Source organism: Marmota marmota, unplaced genomic scaffold, assembly GCF_001458135.2.
Source record: "Marmota marmota marmota unplaced genomic scaffold, marMar, whole genome shotgun sequence".
In the NCBI taxonomy this organism is placed as follows: Eukaryota; Metazoa; Chordata; class Mammalia; order Rodentia; family Sciuridae; genus Marmota; species Marmota marmota.
Window position 1 is genome coordinate 28664573 of NW_026000174.1, and position 12491 is coordinate 28677063.

General features: G+C 34.0%; 1 protein-coding gene across 11 annotated transcripts in view; it reads right to left on the reverse strand.

The window, feature by feature from the left end:
- LOC107158126 (SRY-box transcription factor 6) overlaps positions 1-12491 on the reverse strand; it is a 290105-nt gene that overhangs the window by 82402 nt on the left and 195212 nt on the right. For 10 of the 11 annotated variants that reach the window (XM_048788410.1, XM_048788414.1, XM_048788413.1 and 7 more), the window contains one exon: positions 5869-6018. In XM_048788410.1, the coding sequence (XP_048644367.1) occupies positions 5869-6018 (150 nt within the window). The remainder of the gene's footprint in view (positions 1-5868; positions 6019-12491) is intronic. The other variant, XM_048788408.1, reaches the window with a different exon arrangement.

The following is a 12491-nucleotide window of genomic DNA, read 5'->3' on the forward strand; positions in this document are numbered from 1 at the left end:
CAGTTATTTTACACCTCAGAGACAATGCTACATTCTCCTACAATAATAACAAAAGAAGCTAATTATCTACCTCCTTGAAGATTCATCGAAAGGAAACCTCATTAATTTCCCTGTGTTATGCTTCTATTTACATTAACTGTGTAGTTGGATCATTCTTTTTGCCAAATTAAAATCTGAATTAGCTCACATTACAGCTTAATTTCCTAATGTGTTTTCAGGGATCTAAATTAACCTAGGGCATTTACAAAGAATTATTTAAAATTTCAGTAGCTCTGTAGTGCTTTTGTGTTATTCTCTCTGAAAAGTTCCTGTAACTATAAATAGACTCTGCAGCTAATTTTTTAATATATATTTTAAATCAAACAATCGCAAGTACTTTAAAAATGGAAACATGGAAAGTCTTCTTCTGATCTGGGCCCCAGCCCACAGAGCCACATGCCACACCATGGCTTCTATGTGGCTTTCTGGGTGTGGGCTCTCTTTGTGGTCTATATTCTGGTCTCTATTCATGTTTAAAATTAATTTTTGCAAAGAGCAAGCACACATTATAATTATGTTTTACATACTATGCTATACGCAATTTATTTTTCATGTTTAAAGTGATGTCTTGTTATACCCTTTGCTACATATATTTACGGAATGTCTATTTTAAGATGCATTTCCCTTTACACTGAGCACACTATTCCGCTATCTGGCTTGTAACTCTAGTTTAGCTAGGAACTTTAAAGCTAAGCTCCTTGCTTTCATTTTGTCTCATTTATCCTGCCATAAAATACCTGTAGCAACACTTCTATCATCCTAGAAATTTGGTTATAATATGAGCATATTCATTTAAATGTTCAGTTTTAAGATCTGCATTATTATGTTCTAAAATAAAATCATCAGCAAATGTTAACTCCTGTTTTGCTTCTGAGAGGCACAGAGAGCTGGATTTTAATGTCACCTTATTTGAAATACAAAATAGAGTTTGGTAACAGAACATTCTCTCCCTTGGTAAACACGGCATCTCGCTAGGGCTCTTTTTCTTCATCCATTAAAAAGAGGGTCTCGTACTAAATGATCTCTAAGGTCTCTTCCAGTACAAATACCACTGATTAAGGGGAACAAAAAGAGATGCCAGAAAATACCACTTGAGAAGGAGAACTGGAAAGAGAAAAAGAATGATAACATACCAAGTAGTCTCTGAAGCATTTCACATATATTGCCTCATTTAGCCACCAATAGCTCCATGAGGCAGTGGTATTCTACATTTACAAATGAGGAAATGGAGATGGGAATGATCAAAATCACTTCTCCAAGGTCATGCGTGGATGAAAGAATCTGAATTCTAATTTACTGAATTCCAAACTCAGGCCCCCTTTCTACCAAACTACCAGAGAAAATAATTCATTTATTTGATAACGTAATGATGTCCTAGGTTTTTGCTTTGTTTTCTTTTGGTCCTGGTAAGAAAGAGGCCTTCTGTCACATCTATGTTGTAATGTTTTTTTAATCTATATTTAGATATGGGACATGTTCTTAAGAAATAGTTATATGTATTATGGATGCCAAAATTATCTGATGTACTTAATTACAATTTACTTCTTTTTGTCCTCAATTCAAAGGATATTTAGACCAGTTAGTTCCTTTACTCCTATTTAAATAATGGTGATTTATATGCTAAGCATTTGATTAGTTTCTTCCATTTTTTCTTTTGTTTTTAAATATTTATTTTTTAGCCGTAGTTGGACACAATATCTTTATTTTATTTATTTATTTTTATGGGGTGCTGAGGATCGAACCCGGGGCCTTGCACATGCTAGGCGAGCACTCTACCTCTGAGCCACAATCCAAGCCCCCATTTTTTCTTTTAGTTAAGGTTCACTGCACTTCTAAAATATTTGAGTTCAGAATTTTTCTCAACTTCGGAAAATACTCAGCCATTATTTCCTCAAATATAATTGTCTGTTCTTTCTCCCTCCTTCTGGGGCTCCAATTGCAAATATGAGAGCATTTAAGTTGACTCAAAGTACTGACCAATCTTTCTTCAGTTTCATTTTGGATGGTTTTATTGTTATGTCTTCAAGTTCACTAATCTTTTCTTCTGCCATGTCTAAGACGTTACCAATCCCATCCAGTGTATTTTCATCTTGAACACTGTAATATCATTTTTAGACAATCAGTTTAGGTTTTTCTATATCCTGCCTTATCATTCATATGATTTCCTTAATCTTCTTGAATATATGGAGTTTATAACATCCTTTTTGGTTTTAAATATGCTCTAATTTATTACTTATAATATAATGATTATCATTTCCATCAACAATGTCACTGGACATGAGTATCACCTACCAACTCCGAATACAGTGAGTCCTTTTCTAACGTGGCTTAGCTACTGTTGGTTCTTACACCCTACCCTAGCCTGACAGAAACTCTGTGCTGAGCCTGGATAGGGGAAATAAATTCCACACACTCCTACTATTCTTACATGTAAGAAGCATAAATGTTTCTTCAGATTATATGTGCCTTTAGTCAATTTCCAGATTGCTGAGATGGAAGTTTTTGTCAACTTTATCCAGCTTTATAGGTACTCTTTAGAGAACAGATTTGCCTATCTCCTCACTTGGGTCCAGCTAGAAGTGTCATATAATAGCTGCTTTTACTATTTTACCTGCTAATTTTATTATCTGTCATCATTTTGAAATCTGCTTGAAATAGCCTGAATTTTCTCTTCATCATTCATATTTTCTTGCTTCTTTACAAGCCTGATAATTATTGAATAGATACTATGCATTGTGAATTTTCCATTGTCAGATGCTAGAATTTATGCATTTCTTTAAATATTTGTGGACTTTGTTCTGAGATTCAGAACAATTTGGTCCTTTCTGAGTATACTTTTCAGATTTATTAGGTAGGTTCAGAACAGCCATTAATCTAGAGAGAATTTGGCCTCCCTATGAGACAAATACCCTTCTGGGAACTGTACTTGATGACTTACATGTCAGGAGATGTTTGCACTCTGGGAATGCAAACTATGAGTGGACCTTTGTGAACCATGCAATTGCTTTGCCTGATACCTTCTGGTATTTTCCCTGGCCTCAAGTAGTTTCCTCACATGAGTGTACTTGCATATCAGTATTATATACAGAGGAATTTTCTGTAGAGCCTCAGCATTCTCTTTCTGTGTAGTTCTCTCCCCTTTGGCACCTACCTTACAAACTCTATCTATGTCAGCATACCTAAACTCTGACCTCTGTCTCTCTATTTGGGGATCCTGGCAAGTTCCCTCCACAGTTGCCTGGAAACTCCCGCTAGACTGTAAGCTAGAACAAGTCTAGTGTTCCCTTCACTTGTTTCTCTTTTTGCAGGGACCACTGTCTTCCTATTTTAAATGCCTCCAAACCACTGTTTTATATAGTCTTGTCCTGAGTTTTACACGTTTAACCTGGGAAAGTGAAGCTTGATCCTGGATCTTCCATCAGGGTTGACAATAGAAATCCTCTAGGTATGTTCAATTAGGGTTTCCTCTCAGTACGGAAGTCCACAACTCAACATTTTAATTCCAACTGCTAAAACTACCACACCATTTCCTTTATTACTGTTATGAGCATCATCACTACCACCAACATTTATGGAATGCTCATTTTACAACAGAGGATATACTGTCTCATTTAAGACCCATAACACTAACTTCCATTTTACAGAGAAGAAAACAGGATCCCTGAGAGTTCAGAGTTTGGCGATGCTGACATAGGTAGAATACGCAAGATAGGGTAACAAAGAGAAAGCTACACAGAGAAAGAATGCTGAGGATTTACCAGAGATCCCTCTCTGTATTTAACGGAGTGCAAATCAGTGCACGCATGTGAGGAAACTACCTGAGGCTAGGAGTAAATGCCAGAAGGTAAGCAATTGCATGGTTCGCAAAGGTTGAAAGAAATTAAGCAATTTACCCAAAGTAACACAGGTAGTAAAAGCGGTTGAACAGGTATTTGAACATAAATATTCTGACTACTGATGTTGACTATTATATTAGATAAAAATTCTGGGAAAAAGAAGATACATAAGATTATTTTTAAAATATGTTACCTCTAGCAAATTTTGCCCTATGTCATGTCTGAATTCAAAATAAGCAAATGACTACAGAGAGAAACATGAGAGATTTTGGTGATCATAATTTTTTTTTTTCAATTAGAAAGCCATGGGATTATTTTCAGAAGTTCTTCAATAATAGTTATTTTTAAATTTTGAAACATTTGCTTTATGTTTTGGTTTATATGTTTTCACACACATATACAATAAACAATCTAATGGGTATGAGAAATGTTTTCTTTGTTATTAACATAAAATATAGGCAAGTTAAATTATATAGAGAACTCCCTAAGAATTTGCGTGTGGTCAAGTGAGTAATAAAAATTCAGTTGTCCCACAAAGACAGAATGGTAAAAGCAGATATAAGCTTGAACATAACCAGGGAACATTTTATTCATACAGTAAAGGCTTGGTTTTGTGTAGTTCCAGTTGGCCAATACTTATAAAATGACTTTTTCATGTTAAAATATTTAATACTCAATAGCTCAAGTCACAGATATTTCCTATATTCTAATGACTTGGTTAAAGTTGTAGTATTCTCTTATTCACAAACATAAACTTTTGGAACACAAAATAGCCTGTTTTCCTAAAAAAACTACTGTCTTATGAAATGTAAACCACCTATTTTCATATCTTAATATTTCTAACAACAAAACATAAATGTTCATCTATTTCTTTGGAGAATCTAAAAGACTGAATGGCATTAAATTAACTTGGGGAATTGGTGTTAGTCTCTCTGTATTAATGATGCTCACTTTTTTGATCTTTGATATTTGGAGTCCCTTGTTTTTTTTCGAGACTTTCTTCAGTCTCAAAATTCCTAACTGTAAATTTTTAAAAAATAAAACAATTTCAGTAATTATATACCATCCAATGCTGAGTTTGGTTGGTCTTAACTGCTTTCTATGTGAAGATTTAATGATTGCAACAACTTTCCAAATGCACATTTTTGTCACATTATAATACAGCATCTATATTTAACATACCCATGCCCAAGTAGATAAGTCAACTATATAGGACAATAGTTTCTCTGAACTATTTGAATTAAGTAATTCAAGATGGAAAGCAAATATAATCATAAAAAACAACCAGTACCACCTATAGGTACCAGCTGCAGCACAAAGTTGGAGTAGCTCATCAGTTTCTCTCTGTCACCAAATATCTCCAGGATGCCCAGTTTCAAGGCACTGAAAATCAGTTAGGAAAGGTATCTATTAATGTTGACATTATTACTTGAAAAAGTCTATCACAATTATTTGGCATCAAAAGCACAACTAGGCAATGATGTCATTAATTCCTCAGAGTCCCCATTTACAACTTATTTTGGAGAGAACTTCATCAACAAACCATTTAGTATTCAGCATTAAATTATTTTTTGTTCCCCTTCTAAAGCTAAAAATTCACAATCTTCCTTCTCTCGTACTGTAAGTTGGCTCCCCACCTGTTTAAGGAACATGGAAAGAAGTGTCACAAGTCCATGACAAAGACTAGCAATAAAATCATGGCCATTTATGCCAATGAACATTAAAAAATAAAAGCCAGAATCCAAAAGGGAAAAATTTTTGAGAAGTGAGTTTGCAGATTTAGGTAAAGATCTCACAATATGGCACTATTGTTATCAAAAGAGAAACACCTGTTTCTCAGTGCTCAATCATGAAATTTACCATAAAGAGGAGCATTTTGGGGTTCCTTTATGTTGCTATGCTGCCTGCTATTTATTCCCAGCATAGCTTGGTTCACTACCTTTCTTGTGAAGCTATTTTCCAAACAGTTTCCACAATTCTGCAAAGCAAGTACCTTAACTTGAGTTAGAGGGCTGGTCCCTCTCTTTTCATTTTTTATCCCAGTAGGTGAGACTGCCCCTGCTGTGTTTGGTGGCTGTGGAGTTGATGGCATCTTTGCTCCAGGTGACACCTGCATGCTGGCCAGCTGAGCGGCATAGAGCTGCTGCAAAACAGTGAAGACAAACATTGATCTCTTTAAATGCAGCTAAAATGGAGTTTCAGGAAAAAAATAAATAAAACTTACCATATTGTTAGGTGACTATTTTTCTGACAGCCTCACAATTTCTCTTTTACTATTTTTCAAAGAGGAAAATAAGAAAAACCAAGTAATACAATGGAAAGAAAGAGCGTTGGCATGGGAGCTGTGGTTCTGTGCCTGTTCCTTCTGGCAATAATATTGAAACCCTGAATAAAGGACTTGATCCCTCTAGAAGGATTTCTTCAATTGCACAAAAAGGAATTTGACTAAGTTGTCTCAAAGATTCTTTCTCATGCTTCAAATCTCTATTAAAAAGTCCCTTAAATATCTGGTTTACCCATTTATGTAATTCTATTATTCCTGAACTAAGAACTAATCTGAATATTCCTATGGATTCCTGGAAGAACTACACTGTTCTTATTCAGCATTGACTGAGCTTCTCTGGGAACTCTGATCCTTCTGGATGATGAGTGCCACCCTCAAGACCCTGGAGGCCCAAAGGCAGGCCCTCTTACTTCCAGGCAACACATAACATAGTCCTCAATGGATTATAAAATAAAAACAAAACATCAAGCTTTTTGTTGGGTGGGACACAGAAGCTACCCACTTTATTCTCAACCTGAATCAGGTCCAGAAAAGATCACTCTGTTTCTTTCCTCAGGTCCTGCCTTTGCCTGAGACTCCAGGTTATGCTCATTATATTCTCAATGCTGTTTCATAGTCTTTTCTGAAGTAATGCCTATGGTCCTCTTGAGCAAACCAATGATACTCTTACTCATTCTATCTGCTCAGTTTTAAGAGAATCCCTTTTTCCGTGATAAGTGGATAACCTGATATTATAAATCTTAAAATTGTCAACCTCAAAATACGTGGATATAGCTAAATTAGGAACAAAGATTGAAAGACAGGTTGACCAACCTCTTTTTATATAACGTTAATTTTTATCAAAGTATTCTTATAGTCAACAAGTTTAACAAGTTCATTACTACTTTAGGGCTTAAAACCAGAAAGAAACCAACAACAAAACAGCATGGCCAACATGTACAGTACACAGCCTCTACAGCCGCATGTGGTAGCCTTGGTTTTCCTGCCCCTGTCCTCCCTACCTCAGACCCAGCTCTGTATATCCCTTGAACTTAATGGTTTGATTGGTATTTATTGTCTCACTTGTAGATGCATATATACTGTTAAATCTTTATCCACTGACTTTATATAATAAAAGACGAAAATTTACTTCTCTTATATTACCAACCCCACATGTGCTTCAGACTTTCCTCCCTGATTTCTTAATGTTAATATCACAAATTTTAAAATTAATGTTTACTGTTTATAGCATTCTCTTTAGATATTATTCACAGTTGAACTATACTTAATTTTCTATTTCTCAACTTTTTATTTTGTTAGATTTAATATTTGCCTCAATTTTTATTAATTTATTATGGAAATATCACAAATCAATTCCCAAACTCTCCAAGAGACCAATGAAATGCAACCCAGTCTAGTTGAATATATCAGGTAATCTGTGTTAGGTATCTTATACCTCTTCTCCATGCAGATGTCCATCTTGGAATTTTCTATCTCTTGCTCTAATCTGAAGTAGTTGATTCTTTAGGCCTACTGCAGATCTATAGTATGTATAATTACTCTTGCCTCTCTATCCTTAATTCTGTTTCCTGGCTATCATGATTTCCTGCCTCTTACTAAACTGTTTCTTTTGGATAGAGCACATCTTCCAGGAGGTACCTGAAAAAGGTATATGTGCAGTTAATTTTTAAGAGCTAATATTCTGAGAAATGTTATGATTATGCCTCTTAGTTGATTGTAGTTTGAATGGTATAGAATTCTAAGTTGAAAATAATTGTCCCTCAGAATTCTAAAGATATTGATCTGTTGTTTTCTTATTTTTATTGCTAAGAAAGTTTGATGTCATTCTGATTCCTGATCCTGTATATGCAATTTATTCTCCCCTATGAAAGCATTAGGATCTTCCATTTATGCCAAGTGTTTTGAAACTTCACTATGAGGTGCATCCGTTTATGTTTGTATTGTTCTATACACTTGGCCTTCTTACTCTGTAAACTCATATTCCCTAAATCTGGTAAATAACTAACAACTTTCTTCCCTCTATTCTCCTTCTCAAACTCCTGTTGGATAACTGTTCGATTTCCTTATTTTCCCTTCTATTATTCACTTTTTGACCTTTCATTATACTCTATCATAGATTTTTTTAACTTGATCTTCAAGGCATCTATGAATTTTTAAAATTTATATTCTTATTTTAAAGGTACTCTTTTGTTCTCTAATTGCTTCTTTTTATAGCATCCAGTTGTCTATTCTGTTGAATAATATTAATTATAGGTTTGGGATTTGTTTTTGCTTTCTGTTCTCTGCATTGTTGTCTTTTTCAAGCTCTTTGGGTTCTTCCTTATAAGAGGCTTTAATGAAGTTTTTAGTGTTCATTGATTGTTTATTCATCTATAATAGTGACATACTCACAAGATGATTGAAAAGTCTAAGTGGGGGGGTTCACTTATTGACTGATGTGTATAAAGTAATAATGCATAAATAGGGTTTTTTCAATGAGGAATCCCAAATATCAATATCTGTAGATTGTTTCTTTTACATTGGACTATTTTCTTTGAGAGAGATCCTCAAATTCTTGCCTGTGTTGAGGGATAGACTTGTATGCCACCACTGAGTGGGCCAAGCAGGAGGAGGTAGCTAGGGGATCTTACTGTCTTGCTCTATCACCTTTCCAAAATGTTATCACTACTCATTCTTGGCTATGCCTAACACACACACATACACACACACCAAAAATAATCTCCCTCTCAACCTCTCAAGTTCAACTTCTCAGGAGAGTAACCTTCCATAAACTTCCAGTCTTCTACCAAGTTATGTAGCGGTTATGGTGGTTGAGAGGTAGGAATTATAGTTACCAGTTGCATAGGGTTAGAGAGGGATCATCTTCTGTCTGTTTTCAACTAATCATCTTGTCTACAAATCTACCTCTTCAATCCTTGCCTTCAACAATACATGATGCCTTTAATTCTTCAACCTTTCAAAGATTCAGCTCCCAATTGGGCTTGATTCTTTTCTGCTTTACACTCTTAAAGCTTAGATATCAGCTTTCTCTTTTTTGCAAAGACAGTTATCTATCCCTATCTATCCATTTCTCATATTCCAAAAACATTTTTGGCCTCTCTTTCTATTTCTACTTGAAGGTTTATACCTATAATCCTTAACTGTTGCTATATTAAGATTTGTATGAAACTGGCAATAAATAAATGTGTTAATCTGCTATAGTTAGCCAGAAGTTAGGTGCCCCAATCTTAACACTAGTTAATGCTTGAAAACTTCATTCAAATATTTTATTTTCCTCTTATACTCAAGATTAAGCCATTACCTTGATAGTCAAATTTCTATCATAATAAATAGAAAGCTTCCTAGTTCATCAACCAGAGAGAAAACAGCTCAAACTTTGCTATATTAGTAGGGGAGAAAAAACAGGTGGTTTGTATATAATTTCCAGCATTACTATCATTCAGATGGACAAATAAAAAAAATTACAGTAATCAAAAACAGACCTTTCAGCACATGTAATTAAACGAAAGCTTAATAAAGAATAATTTGCAAGAGCCAGATGTGCTTATGTCATGATTGTTGCTTTCTTTGGAACAATTTTTCTAATATAACAAGCCTCTAAAGAAATTAAAGTTTCATAATTCTGTATGGAATGACTCAGTGGCAAGAAAAATTCACAAGTAAGAGTCAGTCAAATTGACAGAACTTAGGCAAAAGAAGGCTGTCCTTTTTGCTTCCTTTTAACTCTGCTGTGTCCTTTCTCTTTGAAATTTAGCCAGATGTCTTCAAAGTGGGGGCAGATGAAGCTTCTAAAAAATTTCTGCTTGGGTTAAGGCAGTGAAGGAAAATTCTGTTAACAAATGGAATGGATAGAGGGGGTTGAGTTGAAAAGGTGTTGGCTATATAGTAGTTGGCATCATAACCAATGCATCCTACTATCGAGTATTAGAGAGTCATGAAATCTTAAAAGAGATTTAAGGGTCCTTAAACATAATTTATGCCTTCACTTTACCTCAATCACTCAGATCAAAAGAAAGCACATTTTATTTTACTCAATCTTGAGTACTTTAGGGAACTTCAAGTTGTGAAAAATGCAGAATAATCTATTTTTTAAAAAGCTGACTTAATTCAGTGATCCCTCAGGTTGATTGAACAATACAGTTGTTTTTGAGAAAGAGAGTAATGTTAATAACTTCCTCTAAAGCTCTGACAATCATTTATTTTACATATTTTTCTAGTAAGTTATACTTAAAAGAGGCAAGACCCCATGAACTCAGAGACTCCTCAGAGCCCTTTCTTTAAGTCTTGATTACTAGATATCTTAGAGGTAGAAAGAATTATAGCCACATTCCATGAATCTTACAGACCTAGGTTAACTGGGCAGTGGATATCATGTAAGATTTAGTAGAACGAGTCTTGAAATAAAAATCAGGATATGGAGTACAATGAAAAGAAAGGAGGCACTCATGAAAATTAAAATATCACATTCTATATAACAAAAACATTATTTGTTATAAATATCTTCAGATTGAAGAGTTTAGTTTTGGATAATGAAAATGCCATTGATTGACTAGGCATAAATTTATAAAATAATTTTACAGCTCACCTTCTAAGCTAACATTAATCAAGTATGTTCTGTATGCAAGGTTCTATGTTAGGGGTTGAGGAGGACTCAAAGTCTTGGACCAAGTATCAAGCCCTAAACATGTAAAATATAGATCCTTAAAACTTGATTTGCACTTTTCTTGTGGTCCTTACCAAATTTTTAAACTGTGTTTAGTTATGGTTGTGTATTTTATTATCCGTTACACACTGTATCTACAATCTATTTTTTAATGCCTAGCACCAACAATGATGTCTTGCAAATAACAGATTCCCAATCAATATTTTCTGAATTAACATACTATATATAATCATTATATGTTAGGAAGGAGAGAGAATGTCTATAAATGAGGTAACAGAAGTGGTACATAATTATATATAATGAATAATTTTATGGTTTTGAGTTTAAAAAAGGGAAATAAATTCAATCCCAGTTAAATTATATTTTTTCACAAGAAATTATTCATTTGTAATGGTCTGATAAAATGTTTACTAGATAACCTCTGAGTAACTACTAGCTTCACTAACTTGTCTTAAAATTATCTACAAAGTTTAAAAAGTATACAAGTTACACTGTTAGAGCAGTACTAAGGAGTAGTACCAATTTTTCTTCTCAATCTAGTTACTAAGAAATTTAGTTTCTCTAGATGTAACTTCATCCTTTTTTGAGATAATTTTAAAATACTAGTTATTCTAACTAAACAGCTTAAGGAAGAAAATCCCTTTACAGACTGAAGATTCAGGAAGAAAAAAGATTGAACACTGATTATTTCATATGGGTTTACAAAAATGTCATTCCACATAGAATCCTCAGATCATAGATGATTGTCTTTATGATAATAATGAACATCCATTCATAAACATAGTTGAGGTTTAAGAAAAAAACATTATAGTAAAGCTTATAATGGGCTTAGCAAAAGTCTCATAAACATTTAAACTTTGGTGAAGACTTTTGTAAATATGGATTTTTCCATTTCAATTTTGAAAAATGCTCAGTGACTATTTGGGATACTGAATTGTTTCTTTACACCAGACATATAAATGATATGTAGTACACACAAGTAAAATTATGCCTAGCTAAATATTTTTCACAATTATAAAATCGCTCATATTTTATGGGAATACTTTAAGAAATGCTTTTACTTTTTAGCCAAAAATGATCCACTTTTATTAGTAGTGTTTTAAAAAAGTAATTAGCCTTAAAATTTTTGGTAAGTGGAACGATGACATGCTTACCACATGGAACTGTAAGCCTTAACACATCATTTAAGTGAGACTGACTTCCTCATTCTACTGATGAGCTGAGATCTAGCAAGCAGAAGTAACTTTAGCTTTTCCGTTATCATGTAATTAGTCAGTATTGGAAGTAGAAGAAATTTCTAGCTCTTACTCCAACATTACCAGAATATAATGTAAAATAGAAATGAACAAATGCTTGGGGCTGGGGTTGTGACTCAGAGGTAGAGTGCTCGCCTACCACGCGTGAGGCACTGGGTTTGATCCTCAACACCACATAAAAATAAAATAAAGATATTGTGTCTACCTATAACTAAAAAAATAAATGTTTCTTAAAAAGAAATGAACAAATGTTTAATCTTTGTATCTTTCAAGCACATTTCCAGCATTCATTAATTTTTTTATAGACAAATCTTTATTACATACTTAATAATTTAAACCCTGTCCTAAATACTAGAGTTACACCAACAAGCCACTTAGACTGGTGCTTGCTAACACAAGAAACTGATATTAAG